The sequence below is a fragment of the Oncorhynchus nerka genome, unplaced genomic scaffold (genome assembly GCF_034236695.1).
Source record: "Oncorhynchus nerka isolate Pitt River unplaced genomic scaffold, Oner_Uvic_2.0 unplaced_scaffold_1278, whole genome shotgun sequence".
Taxonomy (NCBI): domain Eukaryota; kingdom Metazoa; phylum Chordata; class Actinopteri; order Salmoniformes; family Salmonidae; genus Oncorhynchus; species Oncorhynchus nerka.
In genome coordinates this window covers 120,375-145,598 of record NW_027040065.1, presented here as the reverse complement: position 1 = coordinate 145,598, position 25,224 = coordinate 120,375, and the positions used below count along the sequence as shown (strand labels likewise).

Genomic DNA, 25,224 nt, shown 5'->3' with positions numbered 1-25,224 from the left:
CCATCCCAGCCTCTGAAATAAGATCTAAGGACAACTTGTCAAAACTATCCTTCCATCCCAGCCTCTGAAATAAGATCTAAGGACAACTTGTCAAAACTATCCTTCCATCCCAGCCTCTGAAATAAGATCTAAGGACAACTTGTCAAAACTATCCTTCCATCCCAGCCTCTGAAATAAGATCTAAGGACAACTTGTCAAAACAATCCTTCCATCCCAGCCTCTGAAATAAGATCTAAGGACAACTTGTCAAAACAATCCTTCCATCCCAGCCTCTGAAATAAGATCTAAGGACAACTTGTCAAAACAATCCTTCCATCCCAGCCTCTGAAATAAGATCTAAGGACAACTTGTCAAAACTATCCTTCCATCCCAGCCTCTGAAATAAGATCTAAGGACAACTTGTCAAAACTATCCTTCCATCCCAGTCTCTGAAATAAGATCTAAGGACAACTTGTCAAAACTATCCTTCCATCCCAGCCTCTGAAATAAGATCTAAGGACAACTTGTCAAAACTATCCTTCCATCCCAGCCTCTGAAATAAGATCTAAGGACAACTTGTCAAAACAATCCTTCCATCCCAGCCTCTGAAATAAGATCTAATGACAACTTGTCAAAACTATCCTTCCATCCCAGCCTCTGAAATAAGATCTAAGGACAACTTGTCAAAACTATCCTTCCATCCCAGCCTCTGAAATAAGATCTAAGGTCAACTTGTTAAAACTATTCTTCCATCCCAGCCTCTGAAATAAGATCTAAGGACAACTTGTCAAAACAATCCTTCTATCCCAGCCTCTGAAATAAGATCTAAGGACAACTTGTCAAAACTATCCTTCCATCCCAGCCTCTGAAATAAGATCTAAGGACAACTTGTCAAAACAATCCTTCCATCCCAGCCTCTGAAATAAGATCTAAGGACAACTTGTCAAAACAATCCTTCCATCCCAGCCTCTGAAATAAGATCTAAGGACAACTTGTCAAAACAATCCTTCCATCCCAGCCTCTGAAATAAGATCTAAGGACAACTTGTCAAAACTATCCTTCCATCCCAGCCTCTGAAATAAGATCTAAGGACAACTTGTCAAAACTATCCTTCCATCCCAGCCTCTGAAATAAGATCTAAGGACAACTTGTCAAAACTATCCTTCCATCCCAGCCTCTGAAATAAGATCTAAGGACAACTTGTCAAAACTATCCTTCCATCCCAGTCTCTGAAATAAGATCTAAGGACAACTTGTCAAAACAATCCTTCCATCCCAGCCTCTGAAATAAGATCTAATGACAACTTGTCAAAACTATCCTTCCATCCCAGCCTCTGAAATAAGATCTAAGGACAACTTGTCAAAACTATCCTTCCATCCCAGCCTCTGAAATAAGATCTAAGGTCAACTTGTTAAAACTATTCTTCCATCCCAGCCTCTGAAATAAGATCTAAGGACAACTTGTCAAAACAATCCTTCTATCCCAGCCTCTGAAATAAGATCTAAGGACAACTTGTCAAAACTATCCTTCCATCCCAGCCTCTGAAATAAGATCTAAGGACAACTTGTCAAAACTATCCTTCCATCCCAGCCTCTGAAATAAGATCTAAGGTCAACTTGTTAAAACTATTCTTCCATCCCAGCCTCTGAAATAAGATCTAAGGACAACTTGTCAAAACAATCCTTCCATCCCAGCCTCTGAAATAAGATCTAAGGACAACTTGTCAAAACTATCCTTCCATCCCAGCCTTTGAAATAAGATCTAAGGACAACTTGTTAAAACAATCCTTCCATCCCAGCCTTTGAAATAAGATCTAAGGACAACTTGTCAAAACATTCAATAATAATGCTACTTTTTAAAACAGTAGTCGTGTAACAGACAGACACAGACAAAGACAGGAGATGATATGTTTTTAAAATCATATGTAAGGCTTTGTCCCAAACATGAGTAACAACGAAGTTATCCTATATGTATGATCAATAACAGCTAAAACATTCACAAGGGTAAAACCTGCACTATTTCAGTATCGTTTTCCAGTATCGTCCAAGATGCAGATATGCATTTTAGATCTGGTATCACTATACACATGTTGAACAACCTAAAACTTCATCCTAAAAATCCTTCATTAAAATGCAACGCTGCAAAAATGTAACAAAAAGGCCATTTTTAATTTTTATACAATACACTCATGATGGTCCCAATAATAAATATATGATTATTAATCAAATTGCACCACAAAACAAGTTTAAACATGAACTTGACTCCTACATCAATGATAGTAATAATAATATGATTTTCTGAGTCGCGTTTCTCTATAGGTCAGGGAACAACATTCAAAGGGTCAGGGTTGGGAGGCAAATAAAGGTCACGGTAAAATAAGGTTGAAGATTAAACAATAAGGTTGATGGTTAAATAAAGTTGATGGTTGATGAGCAGTTAGGGTATGGGTGAACACTGATGGCACAAGTAAGGAAGAGAGGCAACGATGATGAGAAATGTAGTTCTATCCTTTCTGTCGCTCAGCGGTTGACCAGTCAGAGAGGTTAGAAGGGCCTGAGTGGTAGTGAATAGAATGTTAGTATATCTTCTTTGATTCTATAGAACATCTGGCAGAACGTCTGGTTTTAGAGAAGCCACAGTCATGTGACCTAGTGTCCAATGTCGCCCTCTCCTGGTCACTATCTGGTGCAGAGTAAAAACATGGCTGCTTTCTCTAAAAGTAGAGCCATGAAAACAGACTTGGCTGATGTTGGGACACAGTGAAGAGGGGGTTGGGGAGACAGTGAAGAGGGGGTTGGGGAGACAGTGAAGAAGGGGTTGGGGAGACAGTGAAGAAGGGGTTGGGGAGACAGTGAAGAAGGGGTTGGGGAGACAGTGAAGAGGGGGTAGGGGAGACAGTGAAGAGGGGGGTAGGGAGACAGTGAAGAGGGGGTAGGGGAGACAGTGAAGAGGGAGACAGTGAAGAGGGGGTTGGGGAGACAGTGAAGAGGGGGTTGGGGAGATAGTGAAGAGGGGGTTGGGGAGACAGTGAAGAGGGGGTTGGGGAGACAGTGAAAGAGGGGGTTGGGGAGGTTAGTAGGGAAATGAAAGAAGGGGTTAGAGTAGGTTAGTAGGGAATGAAAGAAGGGGGTAAGAGTTAGAGTAGGGTAGGGTAGAGACTGTAGCCAGGGCATGTAATAGTTTGTCTACAAAGAAGTGATTTAGTTTCTGGAGTAAAGCTGGCAAGGCAGCATTATCATACAGGCTGTAGGGGAAAACATTCAAGACATGGTTGATATTGAGTCTAAATGCGATGGATTATGAGAGCAACTACAGTAAAACAGACTGGCTCAGTGGTAACCAGGTTTAGTAACACACAACCTCCTTTCCAAGGCTATAATACTGAAAGGAATACCTATAGATCTTGTCCATCATAATGTACAGAGAGTGGCGCAGACAGAGTGGTGGGGTGAGGACATGTAGATATGTAGTAGTTGGTACTGCAGGAGTTCCAACTGTTTGGTCCGCAGCCCCATTTTGATATCAGAAAACATCACGACTCCACCATGTAGAAAAAAAGTGACGTCAACGCTAATGTAAACTTATTGTTTTATCTGATTTAGTTCCTGGTCTTGTCCACTCTGTTTTAATGAGGCTTGTGGCCATTGTAGAAGGAAACAGAAGACACATCCGTGTTCCTGAGAGTCTGATCTTTCAATGATGGGGTCATTATATGTTGTATCTTTTAAAAGATAGAGCCACATTTGTAGGAAGAAAACAGAAACTGCTCTGTTTATTACAACTGTATCTAGAGGCTACCGGAGGTTACCGAGGCTACCGGAGGTTACAGAGGCTACCGGAGGTTACAGAGGCTACCGGAGGTTAGAGAGGCTACCGGAGGTTAGAGAGGCTACCGGAGGTTACCGAGGTTACCGGAGGTTACCGAGGCTACCGGAGGTTACCGACGTAACCCTTGTTCTATGAACAAAGAGCGGTTTTATTGTATTTTTTTCCGACCCCATTTTTAAAAATCAGGCGACCCCACATGGGGCCGGGACCAATAGTTTGGGAAACGCTGTGGTAGTGGATATTTAGGATCCAGCGTGCTTCTGTTTTTAACAACAGTCACTAGTGTGTGTTAGAGTTAGTGAGTCCTCTGTAGGGGTTTTGAAACCAAACTACTTAGTTAAAGTGGAGAAGCAAGTACAGTAGCTGAAGCCGTCTAAACCTGATAGTTTTATACCCATACCCATCTAAACTACTCGTCCAGTCTAGCCAACTACTGCAAGTCTAATCCTCTCTCTATTTCAACCTCTGTTCCAATCTAATCCTCTATTTCAACCTCTGTTCCAGTCTAATCCTCTATTTCAACCTCTGTTCCAGTCTAATCCTCTATTTCAACCTCTGTTCCAGTCTAATCCTCTCTCTATTTCAACCTCTGTTCCAGTCTAATCCGCTCTCTATTTCAACCTCTGTTCCAATCTAATCCTCTATTTCAACCTCTGTTCCAGTCTAATCCTCTATTTCAACCTCTGTTCCATTCTAATCCTCTATTTCGACCTCTGTTCCAATCTAATCCTCTATTTCGACCTCTGTTCCAGTCTAATCCTCTCTCTATTTCAACCTCTGTTCCAGTCTAATCCTCTCTCTATTTCAACCTCTGTTCCAGTCTAATCCTCTATTTCGACCTCTGTTCCAGTCTAATCCTCTATTTCGACCTCTGTTCCAGTCTAATCCTCTATTTCGACCTCCGTTCCAGTCTAATCCTCTATTTCAATCTCTGTTCCAGTCTAATCCTCTATTTCAACCTCTGTTCCAGTCTAATCCTCTCTCTATTTCAACCTCTGATCCAATCTAATCCTCTATTTCAACCTCTGTTCCAGTCTAATCCTCTATTTCAATCTCTGTTCCAGTCTAATCCTCTATTTCAACCTCTGTTCCAATCTAATCCTCTATTTCAACCTCTGTTCCAATCTAATCCTCTATTTCAACCTCTGGTGCAGTGGTGCTGAAGTGCAGATCTACTAGAGAAGCAGGTTAAAGCAGGACAAAGCAACGGCATAGAGATCTTAAAGCACAATACATCATGAGCTAAACAAATAAAAAGCTACATTAAATAGTGCTAATTAAATGAGACTGCATATATCATCTGCTGTAGACATAATTCTAATACTACAGGACTTTAGTGGTCTTTCCATGGCCATACTTCTCTCCGGTCTGGAAAGCTAGAGAGATAAGCCTACAAGTCTATGGTATCCATGTTTTCTGTCTGCAAAGAAAAACGTATTTTAGGAAAGGGAGTGAGATAAATGCAATAAATAAAACACCCTAGCGTGATATATATATATATATTAATATTTATATGTATTTATATATGTATAAAAGTATGGTACAGACAATGGGTACTGCACTTGGCTTGAATGTGTTCAGTGGGTGAGTTGATAACGATATACTCAAAACTGATGCTAGCTAGAAAACTGTGGAAGCGCTAGCATCCTATCATAACACAACAGATGCTAGCTGAGCTTAGCTGAAGGAGCTAGCTAGCTGTGATGCTAGCCCTGGACAGCTAGCTTAAGTGTACCGTAATACATTCCTATGGGAGAACCGGACTGCTAGAAAACACTACACTATTGAGAAGAGAACAAAGAGAGAAAAGAGGACTGGGGGAACACGGTACTAGGTCTTAAATGGGGTTGTAGGTGGGGAGCTTAGTAAAAGGGGGTAAGATAGGAGAAAAGGTGGCCTGTAGCGGTGCATTCTCTTAGAGTTGAGCATTTGTACACGCGGAGGATGGGCTTTCAACTACTGATATAAAGACTACCGTAGGGTGGAAGCTGAGCGTGTGTATGTGTGTGTGCACTATATGTAAGTGTTTGGATGTGTTAGGAAGAGAATGCTTTGTGTATGCATGTGTACATATGTATAGCCTATCTATTAGTTGTGTATGTGTGTGTGTGTGTGTGTTAGACGCGGGTAAGGAAGGCTAGGTTGAGGGAGCCTGGTATTTGGATAGTCTCCAGGGCCAGAGAGGAGGGGTTGAAAGGGAAGGTGACTGGGTAGATGATCTTAGTGTCCATCAACAGCTGAGGAGTCTCACAGCGGTCCCGCAAACGAGTCTGACAGACAGAGAGAGAAAATATATACATTAGTTACAGTTAGACAGACAGACAGACAGACAGACAGACAGGTCTTACCTGTATGGTTCGTATGAAGGTAACAGACACCCTCTCTTCAAACTCGTTGACTGGAGTGTACAGGTTCAACACCTTCACAATCTGGGAACACAGAAACACAAACTTCATTCGTTGAACCTTGAACTATTAACTCAACTGATCCCCTGTCCCATTCTCCGCAGTGATAGGGCTTGACTGGTAAATTGAGTACCCGAGGGCTGGGATTGGTTAGTTCAGGACCTAAGTGGTAGAGAGAGCTGTGATTGACTAGTTCAGTACGTGAGTGGTCGAGAGGGCTCTAATTGGTTTAGTACATGAGCAGAATAGTGAGCTGTGATTGGTTACCTGAGATGTGGACAGGCTGTTGCACATGGAGCAGATGGCCTCGGCGTCTTCGTCAGTCTTCTTCTTGACTTGCAGCAGCTGAGCAGCCTGAATCAGAGGCTCCAGAGTCTCCTTGGCTCCACACAGCATCAGAGACTTGTCACGCAGCCACTCCTCCAGCTGACTCACGTTATACCTGGTACACCACATTATATACGTTACACACACTCTCTATAAAACACATTAGACACAGTCTGTCTATACATAAGACATGACAGCCTCTCTGAACCGACCTGATCTGCATGCCTTTGCTCCAGGAGCACATGTCTTTACGCAGCAGTAGATTGTTGAGAGTCACAGCTCCAATGATGTAGAACTGCTGCTTCACAACCTGGGGTCAGAACACAGTCAAGGGTCAGAACACAGCCAAGGGTCAGGGTCAGATCACAGCCAAGGGTCAGGGTCAGAACACAACCAAGGGTCAGGGTCAGAACACAGTCAAGGGTCAGAACACAGCCAAGGGTCAGGGTCAGAACACAACCAAGGGTCAGGGTCAGAACACAACCAAGGGTCAGGGTCAGAACACAGTCAAGGGTCAGGGTCAGAACACAGCCAAGGGTCAGGGTCAGAACACAGCCAAGGGTCAGGGTCAGAACACAGCCAAGGGTCAGGGTCAGAACACAGCCAAGGGTCAGGGTCAGAACACAGCCAAGGGTCAGGGTCAGAACACAGCCAAGGGTCAGGGTCAGAACACAGCCAAGGGTCAGGGTCAGAACACAGCCAAGGGTCAGGGTCAGAACACAGCCAAGGGTCAGAACACAGCCAAGGGTCAGAACACAGCCAAGGGTCAGGGTCAGAACACAACCAAGGGTCAGGGTCAGAACACAGCCAAGGGTCAGGGTCAGAACACAGCCAAGGGTCAGGGTCAGAACACAGCCAAGGGTCAGGGTCAGAACACAGCCAAGGGTCAGAACACAGCCAAGGGTCAGGGTCAGAACACAGCCAAGGGTCAGAACACAGCCAAGGGTCAGGGTCAGAACACAACCAAGGGTCAGACACATGCACACGGACCTGTTTGATTAGTTCAGGGTCGGTGCCGTGCTGACACATGGTGGAGTGGAAAGCGCTGAGCTGGCGTAAGATGGATTCCAGCGTGTAGGTTCCCTCGTCAGCGATGCTCGATGTCCGTTTACGCAGACCGGTCGGCTTAACCCCCGACACACCCTGGATGGTCTCATGCTCCAACATACCAGAGACTGACACACACACACACACACATACACATACACACACACACACACTACACGTTAGTGGTTGGATGTTCACCCACCCACACACCACAGAGTGGCGCAGTGGTCTAAGGCCCTACATCTCAGTGCATGAGGCTTCACTACATTCCCTGGTTCGATTCTAGGCTGTATCACATCCGGTTGTGATTGGGAGTCCCACAGGGCGGTGAACAATTGGCCCAGCGTCGTCCGGGTTTGGCCGTCATTGTAAATAAGAATTTGTTCTTAACTGACTTGCCTAGTTAAATAAAGGTTGAATTGAATAAAAACACACACACAGCGTGGTGTACTCACCAATCATGGGCTGTAGGATGTTCTCCATGCATTTGATGAGCTGCTGGTAGATCTGAATGGCCAGGTCACTGAGGACCTGCCGGTACTCAGCCAGGTCAAAGTTAGACAGGCAGTGATCATTCTGCTTAGGAGTGTTGTGCTTCATAAACGACTGCAGGAGGAAGAGAGAGAAACAGATACAAACACACAGGTTGGGGTGTGTCTGTGTTTTGGGGTGTACCTCATCTCCGCTGTACCGTTGCAGACTGTCTGTGTGTGTGTGTGTGTGTGTGCTGGGTCCGGTCTCACCTCATCTCCGCTGTACTGTTTCAGACAGTGTAGGAAGCGGCAGGTGTTGGACAGCCAGAAGGAGACTGTCTCAAAGTCATCCCCCCGTTTCTGACAGAGATAAAATGACAATATAGTTACTAGTGTAATTACAGTGTTACTACACAAGTATAGGAGCAACTTAATGGAGTTGTACTGACATCATAGGGTGTGCACATTACATCCTTCCTATACCCTATATAGTGCACTACTTTAAACCAGAGCCCTACGCACCTTGAGTATCTTCTTGATGCTGTTGATGGTGGATGTGAGCAGCGTCCTGACCTTCTGGTCATCGTTGACATAGTCAGCATGCCTCAGACACATGAAGAGGATGTAGGCTGGCAGGCCTGGGATCAGATTCACCGCTACACCACGAGGCTTCAACTCTGTTACAGATAATTGACTGTTACAATAGACTATTGGATTATCTATGTATATGCCTGTATCTATGTAGTAACTTCTCTCTATCACTCATAGAGAAGTAGAGAGAGAGGTAGATAAAGAAAGGTAGAGAGGTGTTGAGAGAGAGGTGGTGAGAGAGAGAGAGAGAGAGGTAGAGAAAGAACGGTAGAGAGAGAGGTAGAGAGAGAGGTAGAGGTGTAGAGAGAGAGAGAGGTGGTGAGAGAGAGAGGTGGTGAGAGAGAGAGGTGGTGAGAGAGAGAGGTGGTGAGAGAGAGAGAGGTGGTGAGAGAGAGAGAGAGGTGGTGAGAGAGAGAGAGAGGTGGTGAGAGAGAGAGAGAGGTGGTGAGAGAGAGAGAGGTGGTGAGAGAGAGAGAGGTGGTGAGAGAGAGAGAGGTGGTGAGAGAGAGAGGTGGTGAGAGAGAGAGAGAGAGAGAGGTGGTGAGAGAGAGAGAGGTGGTGAGAGAGAGGTGGTGAGAGAGAGAGAGAGGTGGTGAGAGAGAGAGGTGGTGAGAGAGAGAGAGGTGGTGAGAGAGAGAGTGAGAGAGGTGGTGAGAGAGTGAGAGAGGTGGTGAGAGAGAGAGAGGTGGTGAGAGAGAGAGAGGTGGTGAGAGAGAGAGAGGTGGTGAGAGAGAGAGAGAGAGAGAGAGAGAGAGACAGAGTTAAAAGAGAGTGCAAGACTGAGAATGGTTAGAGGTCAGGGTTATAGGTCAGAGTGGAGGTTACATACCCAGTATGAGGTTCTTAACCAGTTTCAGCTCATCCTCCTTCTTGTACTCCAACATTCCCTGGAAGTCTTTCTCGCGACGAGGAATGTTCACCGGACGGACCGTCTCTTCAACCATCTGACCCGGAGATATAGTCTCAACATGGCCAGCTACACACACACACACACACACACACACACACACACACACGGTCAGATATACACAAATTCAGTTCACACAGACACCCATCTACACAGACGGTCAGGTACGTCTCCTTCCTTACCTCCCATTTCTCCAATCTTCTTGGAGAACACCTTCAGCTGTTTCTTAAGCTTCCGGATAGTTTTATCCTGCTTCTCCAGCTGTTCCATGAGGTCCTGAGAGAGAGAGAGGGAGAGAGAGAGAGAGAGAGAGAGAGAAAGAGAGAGAGAGAGAAAGAGAGAAAGAGAGAAAGAGAGAAAGAGAAGAGAGAGAGAGAGAGAGAGAGAGAGAGAGAGAGAGAGAGAGAGAGAGAGAGAAAGAGAGAAAGAGAGAAAGAGAGAAAGAGAGAAAGAGAGAGAGAGAGAAAGAGAGAAAGAGAGAAAGAGAGAGAGAGAGAGAGAGAGAGAGAAAGAGAGAAAGAGAGAGAGAGAGAGAGAGAGAGAGAGAGAGAAAGAGAGGTGAGGTTGGCAATAGTCGATCAGTTTATCAAAGCGAAGGGATCAGCGGTCAAACAGGAAGCTGACAATGGTCAAAGTTCAGACAAAAAAACAGGCTCCCTTACCCAGTGGGTTGGAGAGAGAGAGGGGCTTAATTTAAAATAGGGGGTACTTATTTGGTCCTCTGTGGGGTTAGAGAGGGGGTGCTAATTTGAAACAAGGCCTGGCTGTATGTTAACAGAGAGAAGAGGTGCTGGGTTTAACACATTGACCTCCTGTGTGAGTTAGAGAGAAGAGGTGCTGGGTTTAACACATTCACCTCCTGTGTGAGTTAGAGAGAAGAGGTGCTCTGCTGGATTTGTCTGTTGTGGGTTAACAGAGTTAGAGTAGAAATCTGACACACACCAAACTCTGTTAGTGGTCACACACGTGCAGAGAAACACACAATGTCCTTAGACTCGACATACAACCATCCGTCGTAATATGTTGACTTTGGCGCTGCGATATGCTGTTGGATCCTCAGTCCTCAGCATCTCCTGTTAGGTGACATCCACACACATCAGAGGGTGTTCTCACAGGACACACATCTGGGTGGTGTCGGACACACACGCCCCCTCAGTAAAACAGCAACTATCACAGTACCACTACCGACCAATAAGGGAAGTGCTGGTTGATGGCAGCAGGTTGTCTTGGTGGGGCCAGTGATCTGGTCTGAGTATGTGTGTGTTTTTTCATTCATCTATGACCTTTTGAATGCTTAAATCATTTCGTAAAAGTATTACAATTTGTGTTTTAAAATGTGTGTGTGCATGTGTGTGTGACTGCATGTGTGTACACATTTGCATGTTTGTAAGCGTGTGTATACACTGGGTGTACAAAACATTAAGGACACCTTCCTAACATTGAGTTGCACCCCCCCTTTTCCCCTCAGAACAGACATAATTTGTTAGGTGTCGAAAGCGTTCCACTGGGATGGTGGCCCATGTCGACTCCAATGCTTCCCACAGTTGTGTCAAGTTAGCTGCATGTCCTTTGGGTGGTGGACCATTCTTTAAAAAAAAAATATTTTTATTTTTGCATTTTCCAATTAAGAACATTCAAAACAAAAGTGAAAAGATATTAGACAACGATAGGACAAAGTGACAGTAACAGATGAGCGTAACAAAAATAAATAATAATTATATAAACAAACATACAATAAGAAAAAATTAAAAAAACGAGACATTGGATCACCTGCCGTAGGCTACATATTATACATTACGAGACATTGGATCACCTGCCGTAGGCTACATATTATACATTACGAGACATTGGATCACCTGCCGTAGGCTACATATTATACATTACGAGACATTGGATCACCTGCCGTAGGCTACATATTATACATTACGAGACATTGGATCACCTGCTACATATTATACATTACGAGACATTGGATCACCTGCCGAGGCTACATATTATACATTACGAGACATTGGATCACCTGCCGTAGGCATTAGAGACATTGGATCACCTTATACATTACGAGACATTGGATCACCCTGCCGTAGGCTACATATTATACATTACGAGACATTGGATCAGGCCTGCCGACAGGCTACATATTATACATTACGAGACATTGGATCACCTGCCGTAGGCTACATATTATACATTACGAGACATTGGATCACCTGCCGTAGGCTACATATTATACATTACGAGACATTGGATCACCTGCCGTAGGCTACATATTATACATTACGAGACATTGGATCACCTGCATTAGGCTGGATCATATTATACATTACATTACGAGACATTGGATCACCTGCCGTAGGCTACATATTATACATTACGAGACATTGGATCACCTGCCGTAGGCTACATATTATACATTACGAGACATTGGATCACCTGCCGTAGGCTACATATTATACATTACGAGACATTGGATCACCTGCCGTAGGCTACATATTATACATTACGAGACATTGGATCACCTGCCGTAGGCTACATATTATACATTACGAGACATTGGATCACCTGCCGTAGGCTGGCTACATATTATACATTACGAGACATTGGATCACCTGCCGTAGGCTACATATTATACATTACGAGACATTGGATCACCTGCCGTAGGCTACATATTATACATTACGAGACATTGGATCACCTGCCGTAGGCTACATATTATACATTACGAGACATTGGATCACCTGCCGTAGGCTACATATTATACATTACGAGACATTGGATCACCTGCCGCTACATATTATACAGGCATTGGATCATATTATACATATTATACGAGACATTGGATCACCTGCCGTAGGCTACATATTATACATTACGAGACATTGGATCACCTGCCGTAGGCTACATATTATACATTACGAGACATTGGATCACCTGCCGTAGGCTACATATATTATACATTACGAGACATTGGATCACCTGCCGTAGGCTACATATTATACATTACGAGACATTGGATCACCTGCCGTAGGCTACATATTATACATTACGAGACATTGGATCACCTGCCGTAGGCTACATGGATCATAGGCTATACATTACGAGACATTGGATCAGGCTGGCTACATATTATACATTACGAGACATTGGATCACCTGCCGTAGGCTACATATTATACATTACGAGACATTGGATCACCTGCCGTAGGCTACATATTATACATTACGAGACATTGGATCACCTGCCGTAGGCTACATATTATACATTACGAGACATTGGATCACCTGCCGTAGGCTACATATTATACATTACGAGACATTGGATCACCTGCCGTAGGCTACATATTATACATTACGAGACATTGGATCACCTGCCGTAGGCTACATATTATACATTACGAGACATTGGATCACCTGCCGTAGGCTACATATTATACATTACGAGACATTGGATCACCTGCCGTAGGCTACATATTATACATTACGAGACATTGGATCACCTGCCGTAGGCTACATATTATACATTACGAGACATTGGATCACCTGCCGTAGGCTACATATTATACATTACGAGACATTGGATCACCTGCCGTAGGCTACATATTATACATTACGAGACATTGATCACGTAGGAGACATTGGATCACCTGCCGTAGGCTACATATTATACATTACGAGACATTGGATCACCTGCCGTAGGCTACATATTATACATTACGAGACATTGGATCACCTGCCGTAGGCTACATATTATACATTACGAGACATTGGATCACCTGCCGAGGCTACATATTATACATTACGAGACATTGGATCACCTGCCGAGCTACATATTATACATTACGAGACATTGGATCACCTGCCGTAGGCTACATATTATACATTACGAGACATTGGATCACCTGCCGTAGGCTACATATTATACATTACGAGACATTGGATCACCTGCCGTAGGCTACATATTATACATTACGAGACATTGGATCACCTGCCGTAGGCTACATATTATACATTACGAGACATTGGATCACCTGCCGTAGGCTACATATTATACATTACGAGACATTGGATCACCTGCCGTAGGCTACATATTATACATTACGAGACATTGGATCACCTGCCGTAGGGCTACATATTATACATTACGAGACATTGGATCACCTGCCGTAGGCTACATATTATACATTACGAGACATTGGATCACCTGCCGTAGGCTACATATTATACATTACGAGACATTGGATCACCTGTCGTAGGCTACATATTATACATTACGAGACATTGGATCACCTGTCGTAGGCTACATATTATACATTACGAGACATTGGATCACCTGCCGTAGGCTACATATTATACATTACGAGACATTGGATCACCTGCCGTAGGCTACATATTATACATTACGAGACATTGGATCACCTGCCGTAGGCTACATATTATACATTACGAGACATTGGATCACCTGCCGTAGGCTACATATTATACATTACGAGACATTGGATCACCTGCCGTAGGCTACATATTATACATTACGTGACATTGGATCACCTGCCGTAGGCTACATATTATACATTACGAGACATTGGATCACCTGCCGTAGGCTACATATTATACATTACGTGACATTGGATCACCTGCCGTAGGCTACATATTATACATTACGTGGGAAACATTATGTGAGGATTATATATATACAGTGCCTTGCGAAAGTATTCGGCCCCCTTGAACTTTGCGACCTTTTGCCACATTTCAGGCTTCAAACATAAAGATATAAAACTGTATTTTTTTGTGAAGAATCAACAACAAGTGGGACACAATCATGAAGTGGAACGACATTTATTGGATATTTCAAACTTTTTTAACAAATCAAAAACTGAACAATTGGGCGTGCAAAATTATTCAGCCCCTTTACTTTCAGTGCAGCAAACTCTCTCCAGAAGTTCAGTGAGGATCTCTGAATGATCCAATGTTGACCTAAATGACTAATGATGATAAATACAATCCACCTGTGTGTAATCAAGTCTCCGTATAAATGCACCTGCACTGTGATAGTCTCAGAGGTCCGTTAAAAGCGCAGAGAGCATCATGAAGAACAAGGAGCACACCAGGCAGGTCCGAGATACTGTTGTGAAGAAGTTTAAAGCCGGATTTGGATACAAAAAGATTTCCCAAGCTTTAAACATCCCAAGGAGCACTGTGCAAGCGATAATATTGAAATGGAAGGAGTATCAGACCACTGCAAATCTACCAAGACCTGGCAGTCCCTCTAAACTTTCAGCTCATACAAGGAGAAGACTGATCAGAGATGCAGCCAAGAGGCCCATGATCACTCTGGATGAACTGCAGAGATCTACAGCTGAGGTGGGACACTCTGTCCATAGGACAACAATCAGTCGTATATTGCACAAATCTGGCCTTTATGGAAGAGTGGCAAAAAGAAAGCCATTTCTTAAAGATATCCATAAAAAGTGTTGTTTAAAGTTTGCCACAAGCCACCTGGGAGACACACCTAACATGTGGAAGAAGGTGCTCTGGTCAGATGAAACCAAGATTGAACTTTTTGGCAACAATGCAAAACATTATGTTTGGCGTAAAAGCAACACAGCTCATCACCCTGAACACACCATCCCCACTGTCAAACATGGTGGTGGCAGCATCATGGTTTGGGCCTGCTTTTCTTCAGCAGGGACAGGGAAGATGGTTAAAATTGATGGGAAGATGGATGGAGCCAAATACAGGACCATTCTGGAAGAAAACCTGATGGAGTCAGCAAAAGACCTGAGACTGGGACCGAGATTTGTCTTCCAACAAGACAATGATCCAAAACATAAAGCAAAATCTACAATGGAATGGTTAAAAAATAAACATATCCAGGTGTTAGAATGGCCAAGTCAAAGTCCAGACCTGAATCCAATCGAGAATCTGTGGAAAGAACTGAAAACTGCTGTTCACAAATGCTCTCCATCCAACCTCACTGAGCTCGAGCTGTTTTGCAAGGAGGAATGGGAAAAAATGTCAGTCTCTCGATGTGCAAAACTGATAGAGACATACCCCAAGCGACTTACAGCTGTAATCGTAGCAAAAGGTGGCGCTACAAAGTATTAACTTAAGGGGACTGAATAATTTTGCACGCCCAATTTTTCAGTTTTTGATTTGTTAAAAAAGTTTGAAATATCCAATAAATGTCGTTCCACTTCATGATTGTGACCCACTTGTTGTTGATTCTTCACAAAAAAATACAGTTTTATATCTTTATGTTTGAAGCCTGAAATGTGGCAAAAGGTCGCAAAGTTCAAGGGGGCCGAATACTTTCGCAAGGCACTGTAGATTCAATCAATGAGATGTGGGGGGAGATTTTCCATATAGTCAATAAAAGGTTGCCAAATTCTGTAAAATGTCTTTAACTTATTCCTCAAGCAGTAAGTGATTTTCTCCAAAGGGATACAACTATTAACTTCCGAAAGCCACATTGCAACTGGCAGGGAGGAATCCAATTTCCATTTCAAGGCAATACATTTCTTGGCAATCGCTAGCAATATTTCTGTTAGCTTTATAGTATGGCTTTGCCTTAGATTGGTGTTAGTAAAGTTACCCAGTAGACAGACCTCCGGGTCTAAAGGGAATGCAACCCCGTGAATTGAAGATATGGTATCGCATACCCCCTGCCAGAAACCGTGTAGTTTTAGTCTGTATCTGGAGTTCAATGTGGATGTAACACCATCCCTGCATAGGTCACTCCATATATCCTCATCAAGATCAATACCCAGATCTTTTTCCCATCTAAGTCGGGGTTTATCTAGCTCAGGCAGTGTTAGTCCTGACATAAGAGCATTGTAAACACGGGAAATGGTCTTGAACAGTGGTTGGTCTGCGTGGCAGAGTTGTTCAATAGGTGACATCTTTCCATTGTCCCTTGAGAGTCACCCTAATAAAGTTTTGTAGTTGTAGGTAGCTAAAGAAGTCCCTGTTAGGCAAGTGGTATTTCTGTTTCAGCTGATCAAAAGACATAAGAACTCCCTCCTCGTAACAATGTTCCAGAAGAGTGATCCCCTTATCAGACCATGGTCTAAAGATACTATTCTGGAAAAACATAGGGATCAATCTATTGTTCCATAAAGGGGTTTTAGGGGAAAGGAATCCCCCTCGTCCGAACAGCTCATGCAGTTTGCACCATGCCAGGACAGAATGTATGATTAAAGGGTTGTCTGTGATGGTTTTTATAAATTTTCTGTCCCATTTGTAAAACAAATCTGCCCCAGTGTCATCATTTACCTCAAGCTTTTCAATGTTCAACCATGAGGGAGTGGGACCATTGTCAAACCTCTGAGCCAGAAACCTAGACTGTGAAGCCCAGTAGTACATTCTAAAATTGGGGAGGTTTAAGCCCCCTTGACTGTAATCAAGGGTCAGTTTATCCAGGCCAACCCTAGGGGTTTTGCCGTGCCAGATAAACCGTCTGGTCAGCTTGTCGAGAGAGGAAAAAAATGCTGCGGGAACAGGGATAGGGAGAGATTGAAACAGATATAGAAACCTGGGCAGGACATTCATTTTAATTACATTGATTCTACCCAGTAGAGTGAGAGGTAAGTCCATCCATTTACAAAGGTCAACCTCCACCTTTTGCAACAAACTGGCCAGATTGAGTTTATAGAGGTTGTTCAGATTACCATCCACCATTATGCCCAAATATGTGAAGCCCATAGGCGACCATCTAAAAGGAAACTTGTGCTTGATGGTATGATGGTCAAAGACAGACAACGGTAAGATTTCGCTTTTATCAAAATTGACCTTATATCCAGAGAAAGAACTATAACACTGTAGTAGGATCTGCAAGTGAGAGAGGGAGTGTTCTGGGTTTGTTAGAAATGAGATATGGTCGCCCGCAAAGAGTGATCATTTATGGGTATGGGGGCCCACCTCAAAGCCATGTATGTCAGGGCACATTCTAATAGCCTCAGCCAACGGTTCGATGTCGAAGGCAAAGAGGTGGGGGCTAATTGGGCAACCTTGTCTGTTCCCCCTATAAAGAGGGAAAGAGGAGGAAGTAAATCCCATTGGTAGCAATCCTAGCTTTAGGAGATTTGTAGAGTGATTTTATCAAATTTACAAACACAGTACCTAAACCGAACTTTTCCAAGACGCGAAAGAGGTATGGCCATTCAACCCTATCAAAGGCCTTTTCAGCGTCGAGGGAGACTGCGACACTAGGTATTTTGTTTTTGTTAGCAAGGTGAATTATATCAAAGAACCTTCTGAGATTATTGGAGGACAATCTATTAATTATGAAGCCAGTCTGATCTGGGTTGACCAACAGGGGAAGACATGACTCCAGTCTTTTAGATAGCATCTTGGTGACCAGTTTACAATCTGTGTTAAGGAGAGAGATTGGTCTATAGGAGGCGCACTTTAGCAGGTTTTTCCCTTTCTTGTGGATTACAGTAATCACTGTTTGAGAGAAGGACTCTGGAAAGCACTTGTCTTCTCTGGCTTTTTTAAGTACCTCCATAAGGTAGGGGACCAACAGCTCCCTAAATTCTTTATAGAACTCTGGAGGGAAGCAATCCTCCCCATGAGATTTATTAGAAGGTAAGGATTTAATGGCCTCCAACAATTCAGGAACTGAGAAGTGTTCACTCAGGCGCTCGCTGTCTTCCCCTGACAGGCATGGGAGGTTTGAGAGAGGAGAGAAAGGAGTCGATCTCTGATAGATCATCGCTTGATTGGGAAGTGTAGAGGTCTTCATAGTATTTCTTAAAAGTATTATTAATTTCAGTAGGGTTGAAAGATATCTCTTTAGTAAGAGTTTCTATGGCATTAATTGTCCTCTTACTTTCCTCTGCTTTCAGTTGCCATGCCAATACTTTGTGAGCTTTCTCTCCAAGCTCGTAATAACGCTGTTTTGATTTAGTGATGGCCCTCTCAGCTTGATATGTGTTCAGAATATTATATTTAAGTTTTTTATTTACCAAAAGCCTGTATAGATCTTTAGTCGGGCCTCTTTGGTAGGTTTTCTCTAGCTCTGAGATTTCAGATTCAAGGGCACTCAGTTCCGCACCGTGTTTTTTCTTCAGCCCTTTAGTATAGGAAATAATCTGTCCCCTCAGATAGGCCTTCAATGTGTCCCAAAGAATGAAGCTGTCAGGAGCAGAGGGTTTGTTTGTCAAAGTAAAAATATTTATCTGCTCTTTGATGAATGCACAAAATTCAGGTTGCTTTAGGAGTGTAGAATTTAGTCTCCATCTATATGCTCCATTTACCTTGGTAGGAATGGAGATTGATAATACCAGAGGAGAATGGTCACTAAGCAATCTGGGGAGATACTCGACATCTAACACTCTATGAAACAGTTGTGTGGAAAGTAAAAAGTTATCTATGCGTGTGTGTGTCTTGTGTGGGTGTGAATAAAAAGAGTAGTCCCTATCCTGTGGGTGCAACGATCTCCAGATGTCTAGTAAATTGAGATCTTTCATGAATGACATGGTGAGCTTGCCGGCTTTGGTAAGAAGTGAGGGTTTATCAGAAGACCTATCAAGAACTGTATCTAAGCAAAAATTAAAATCTCCTCCAACCAGTAGCCATCCTGGTGGTGCTTGAGCAACCTGAAGGAAGACATTCTGAATAAACATATGGTCATCGAAGTTAGGAGCATAAATATTCAATAGGGTCCAAGACTCTGAAAACATAAGCCCCTGCACCAAAACAAACCTGCCAGAGGGATCAGAGATGGTGTTGTTGACGCAGAAGGGGATGTGTCTACTTATCAAAATTGCAGTTCCTCTTGCTTTGGAGTTAAAAGAGGATGCAAAAACTTGTCCTACCCATTCCCTCTTCAATTTCTTGTGTTCAATGGCTGTAAGATGTGTTTTTTGTAAAAACACAATGTCAGCCTTTAATTTCTTAACCTCTTAAGTCGACCCTCTACTTTTTTGAACATTCTGTTAAAAATCGCGCAACATTTCAGCGCCCTGCTACTCATGCCAGGAATATAGTATATGCATTTGCTTAGTCTGTGTGGATAGAAAACATTCAGACGTTTAAAAAACTGGTTAAATCACTGCTGTGGCTTTACCAGAACGGCATTTACATCGAAAAGCACAGGAAAAACTGATCACTGAAAATGGGAAAATATATCCATGCGCCACTTGAACCCATTGATAAAGGTGAACCACAATTAATTGACTGAGGTTGCAGTACCTACAGCTTCCACACGGTGTCTAGAGTCTTGTCATTTCCCTTCGAGTTTTTTCTTGGTCAAACACATGCAGGACACCGTATCTCCTCCGGTCTAGGACCGGATATTTTAGTTGAGTTTCTAGCCGGACATTTTTCCAGACGGACAGCTAATGATCTTTACATCGCCTCCTGATGAATTTTATCGCTTATTAACGTTTACTAATACCTAAAGTTGCATTACAAACGTATTTCGAAGTGTTTTGTGAAAGTTTATCGTCGACTTTTTGAATTTTAAAAAATGACGTTACGTTTTGAAACAATGTTTTTTTCGTTTATCACACAGTCTACATATAACGATATCTAGGCTTTATATGGACCGATTTAATCGAAATAAAGACCCAAATAGTGTTTATGGGACATCTAGGAGTGCCAACAAAGAAGATGGTGAAAGGTAATGAATGTTTTCTATTTTATTGTGCGGTTTGTGTAACGCCGAAATGCTAATTATTTTGTTTACGTCCCCTGTGGGTCTTTTGGGGTGTTGCATGCTATCAGATAATAGCTTCTCATGCTTTCGCCGAAAAGCATTTTAAAAATCTGACTTGTTGCCTGGATTCACAACGAGTGTAGCTTTAATTCGATACCCTGCATGTGTATTTTAATGAACTTTTGAGTTTTAACTAATACTATTAGAATTTAGCGTAGCGCATTTGCATTTCCAGAGCTCTAGTTGGGACGCAAGCGTCCCGAGTAGAAGCAACAGGTTAAGGTATGTATAGACTCTTTTCCTTTTAATCGGGCTGTTAAGACCTTTTACGTTGAATGTGACATATTTTAGTGGATTAAGCATAGGTTGGGTTTCAAATATGTAACTGAATAGAAATCGATCATATGCAGATAATTAGGAAATGTTTCAACTTTGGTTTGAGCACAAAAGTGACCTGTGTGTCTCTTTAGGAAGGAAACAATAAACATAGAAAAAAGGAAGAAAAAATAAATAAAAATCCCACCCACCCCGATTGTCAGACTAAAACAACAATCCCAACAATCAAACATGAATACACTTGTAGAGATACGTTGCTGCTCGCTTTCCATCTTGCTCTTACTAGCTAAACCTTGGCGTAAACTAAAACCTGCGAGCTCTCTAAATTGAAAACAAACGTTGTGAATAGATATTTATGGCTGAATATTTACTGCCCACGGTAAGGGATGCTTGAGTCTCTTTTCGGAAGATTAACATAAATGAGGGGGAAAGCAGTGGGCCTAAACCCACTTATTGCTTCGCCCAGTAGATATGGACTAAACCAAAATATACTCTCCTGTAAATGTAATAGAACTCACCCCGGGAAGATACGGTTAGTTGAAAATGTAGTGACCGGGAGATACCAGCAGTTCAATCCGGATAAGAGAAAACAAACAAACTGCATTTTATCCCCCAGAGAGACCGTCCTGGCTCAGACGTTGCATCTTATCCCCCAGAGAGACAGTCCTGGCTCAGACGTTGCATCTTATCCCCCAGAGAGACCGTCCAGGCTCAGACGTTGCATCTTATCCCCCAGAGAGACCGTCCTGGCTCAGACGTTGCATCTTATCCCCCAGAGAGACCGTCCTGGCTCAGACGTTGTTCAGTTCTTTGAGAAAAGTGTGCACTTCTCCCGGTGTGTTGAAGAGATGGCTTCGGCCTTTGTACTGAACTTTCATCCGCGCAGGGTGGATGAGGTAGCCGGTGATGTTCTTCTCCTTCAGTGCTTTGGCGGCAGGTCTGAACTGCTTGCGGCGTCTGGCGAGATCCGCGCTCATATCTGGGAAAAGGCTGACCCTCTTTCCATCGATGGTGATGTCCCCTTTGGCTCTTGCGAGTTGCAGTATCTTCTCTCTGTCTTGGAAACGGAGGAACCTGATCAGGACGGCTCGTGGGGGCTCATGTGGCCGGGGTTTCGGCGCTGATGTTCTGTGGGCGCGTTCGATTTCCAGCGGCTTGGTGAAGTTGATTATGCCTAGGACCTCCGGGATCCATTGAGTGAAGAAACGGACCGGGTCATGGCCCTCGCTGTCCTCTTTCAATCCCACCACACGGATATTACTACGTCTACTCTGGTTCTCCATCTGATCTACCTTGTTTTTGAGGTATGCATTGTCCTTTTGCAGTTGTATCAAGACCTCGTCATGTCTAGCGATGGTATCTTCAACTGTGCTATAATGCACAACTCTGCCTCAGTCGTTCTCTAAAGGAGATCATTCATGAAGGATTTCAGGTCGTCAATGGAAGAATGGAGTTCAGACGATTTCTTATCGATTTTCAGAGAAAGACCTCTGTTACCATCCTGAATTTCCCGGAGGAGAGTAGCCAGCATGTCGGCAGGCTCGCAAGAGGCTGCTGAGAGCAACAGTCTGGAACTGTCGTCTGAGTTATGAGGGCTAATGCTAATCTTGCTAGCTGTAGTATTATCGTTATCTTGGGAATCAACAACGTTTTGGTCGTCCTTCTTGCCTCTCGGTCGGAGGTCCATGGCTCTTTGGGAAGGTAAGTACTTGACAATTTATCAGCCGATGTTAGAATATTGTTTCAACGTTGTTATTTAGGTAAAAATAGAATAACTTTGAAGAGCTGGGTTTGTCAACGTCTGCTCAGCTCCGCGGCATCACGTGCTCCCCCGGGTGGTGGACCATTCTTGATACACACGGGAAACGGTTGAGTGTGAAAAACCCAGCAGCGTTGCAGTCCTTGACACAAACCGGTGCGCCGGGTACAAACTACCATACCTTGTTCAAAGGCACTTGAATATTTTGTCTCACCCATTCACCCTCTGAATGGCACACACACACAATCCATGTCTTGATTGTTTAAATCCTTCTTTAACCTGTCTCCTCCCCTTCATCTATACTGATTGAAGTGGATTTAACAAGTGACATCAATAAGGGATATTAGCTTTCACCTGGTCAGTCTATGTCATGGAAAGAGCAGGTGTCCTTAATGTTTTGTACACTCCGTGTATGTGTGTGTGTATACTACATGTGTGCGTATACTATGTGTGTGTGTAAGTGTGTAACGTACCAGGTTTTCGTTGGTGAGTCGTGTGATCTCATGCTGTAGACTAGCCTCTATGCGTGCCTCTGGTGGGAGCTGCAGGTTCTGGGCCAGCAGCTGTTGTTGACGGTTATTCTCCTCTTTAACACTCTGTAACTCCCCTCGCAACACCTCCACCTCGTTGTCATAGCTACGCCGCTGCTGCTGCATCTGGCCCTCCAACAGTCTGAGAGGAGGGGATGGAGAGAGAAGATTAGAATCATTCTTCAACTACTATAGGAGGTTGGGAAAGCATGAAGGAGAAAATATGGGATGGAGGGAGCAAGAGCAAACAGCCTCATACCACGCCTGGTCCACACACACACACACACACACACACACACACACGGTTAACCTGTTGGTCTCCTCTAACCCTTCATATACCAGCCACAGCCCCCCCCATCTCATTCAGCCTATGGAAGTCAGCAGTGGGGGATCTGACAAACAAACACAAAGGAAAGAAAGGGAACAGAAAAAAGGATAAACAAAGAGGGGGATGAGGGATGATGGTGGACTAGAGGAGGAGGGATGCTGGTGGACTAGAGGATGAGGGATGATGGTGGACTAGAGGAGGAGGGATGATGGTGGACTAGAGGACGAGGGATGATGGTGGACTAGAGGACGAGGGATGATGGTGGACTAGAGGATGAGGGATGGTGGTGGACTAGAGGAGGAGGGATGAGGTGGATAGAGGAGGAGGGATGGTGGACTAGAGGACGAGGGATGATGGTGGACTAGAGGACGAGGGATGATGGTGGACTAGAGGAGGAGGGATGCTGGTGGACTAGAGGAGGAGGGATGCTGGTGGACTAGAGGAGGAGGGATGATGGTGGACTAGAGGACGAGGGATGATGGTGGACTAGAGGACGAGGGATGATGGTGGACTAGAGGACGAGGGATGATGGTGGATAGGAGGAGGAGGGATGATGGTGGACTAGAGGATGAGGGATGGTGGTGGACTAGAGGAGGAGGGATGGTGGTGGACTAGAGGAGGAGGGATGATGGTGGACTAGAGGAGGAGGGATGATGGTGGACTAGGAGGAGGAGGGATGATGGTGGACTAGAGGAGGAGGGATGATGGTGGACTAGAGGAGGAGGATGATGGTGGACTAGAGGAGGAGGGATGGTGGTGGACTAGAGAGGAGGGATGATGGTGGATAGAGGAGGAGGGATGATGGTGGATAGAGGAGGAGGGATGATGGTGGACTAGAGGAGGAGGGATGCTGGTGGACTAGAGGAGGAGGGATGATGGTGGACTAGAGGAGGAGGGATGGACTGGAGGAGGGATGATGGTGGAGGAGGAGGGATGCTGGTGGACTAGAGGAGGAGGGATGACTGGTGGACTAGAGGAGGAGGGATGATGGTGGACTAGAGGAGGAGGGATGATGGTGGACTAGAGGAGGAGGGATGATGGTGGACTAGAGGAGGAGGGATGATGGTGGACTAGAGGACGAGGATGATGGTGGATAGAGGAGGAGGATGGTGGACTAGAGGAGGAGGGATGATGGTGGACTAGAGGAGGAGGGATGATGGTGGACTAGAGGAGGAGGGATGATGGTGGACTAGAGGAGGAGGGATGCTGGTGGACTAGAGGAGGAGGGATGATGGTGGACTAGAGGAGGAGGGATGCTGGTGGACTAGAGGAGGAGGGATGATGGTGGACTAGAGGAGGAGGGATGATGGTGGACTAGAGGAGGAGGGATGATGGTGGACTAGAGGAGGAGGGATGATGGTGGACTAGAGGGATGATGGTGGACTAGGGAGGAGGAGGGATGATGGTGGACTAGAGGATGAGGGATGATGGTGGACTAGAGGAGGAGGGATGATGGTGGACTAGAGGGATGATGGTGGACTAGAGGAGGAGGGATGATGGTGGACTAGAGGAGGAGGGATGATGGTGGATGATGGTGGACTAGAGGAGGAGGGATGATGGTGGACTAGAGGAGGAGGGATGATGGTGGACTAGAGGAGGAGGGATGATGGTGGACTAGAGGGGAGGATGATGGGATGATGGTGGACTAGAGGAGGAGGATGATGGTGGACTAGAGGAGGAGGATGATGGTGGACTAGAGGATGAGGGATGATGGTGGGACTAGAGGAGGAGGGATGATGGTGGACTAGAGGAGGAGGGATGATGGTGGACTAGAGGAGGAGGGATGATGGTGGACTAGAGGACGAGGGATGATGGTGGACTAGAGGACGAGGATGATGGTGGACTAGAGGATGAGGGATGGGATGATGGTGGTGGACTAGAGGACTAGTGAGGAGGAGGGATGATGGTGGACTAGACTAGAGGAGGAGGGATGATGGTGGACTAGAGGAGGGATGAGGGATGATGGTGGACTAGAGGAGGAGGGATGATGGTGGACTAGAGGAGGAGGATGATGGTGGACTAGAGGATGAGGGGTGGTGGACTAGAGGAGGAGGATGG

General features: G+C 44.5%; 1 protein-coding gene across 1 annotated transcript in view; it reads right to left on the bottom strand.

The window, feature by feature from the left end:
* Positions 1-5,796: 5,796 nt before the first annotated feature.
* The window catches only part of LOC115126498 (unconventional myosin-Va-like), a 65,829-nt gene continuing 46,401 nt past the window's right edge, over positions 5,797-25,224 (bottom strand). The window contains 12 exon segments of the mRNA XM_065015779.1: positions 5,797-6,077; positions 6,156-6,236; positions 6,480-6,654; positions 6,752-6,849; positions 7,530-7,714; positions 8,042-8,192; positions 8,330-8,419; positions 8,582-8,736; positions 9,480-9,626; positions 9,740-9,833; positions 10,562-10,630; positions 22,782-22,980. Coding sequence (XP_064871851.1) covers positions 5,925-6,077; positions 6,156-6,236; positions 6,480-6,654; positions 6,752-6,849; positions 7,530-7,714; positions 8,042-8,192; positions 8,330-8,419; positions 8,582-8,736; positions 9,480-9,626; positions 9,740-9,833; positions 10,562-10,630; positions 22,782-22,980 — 1,597 coding nt within the window. The 3' untranslated portion in view covers positions 5,797-5,924.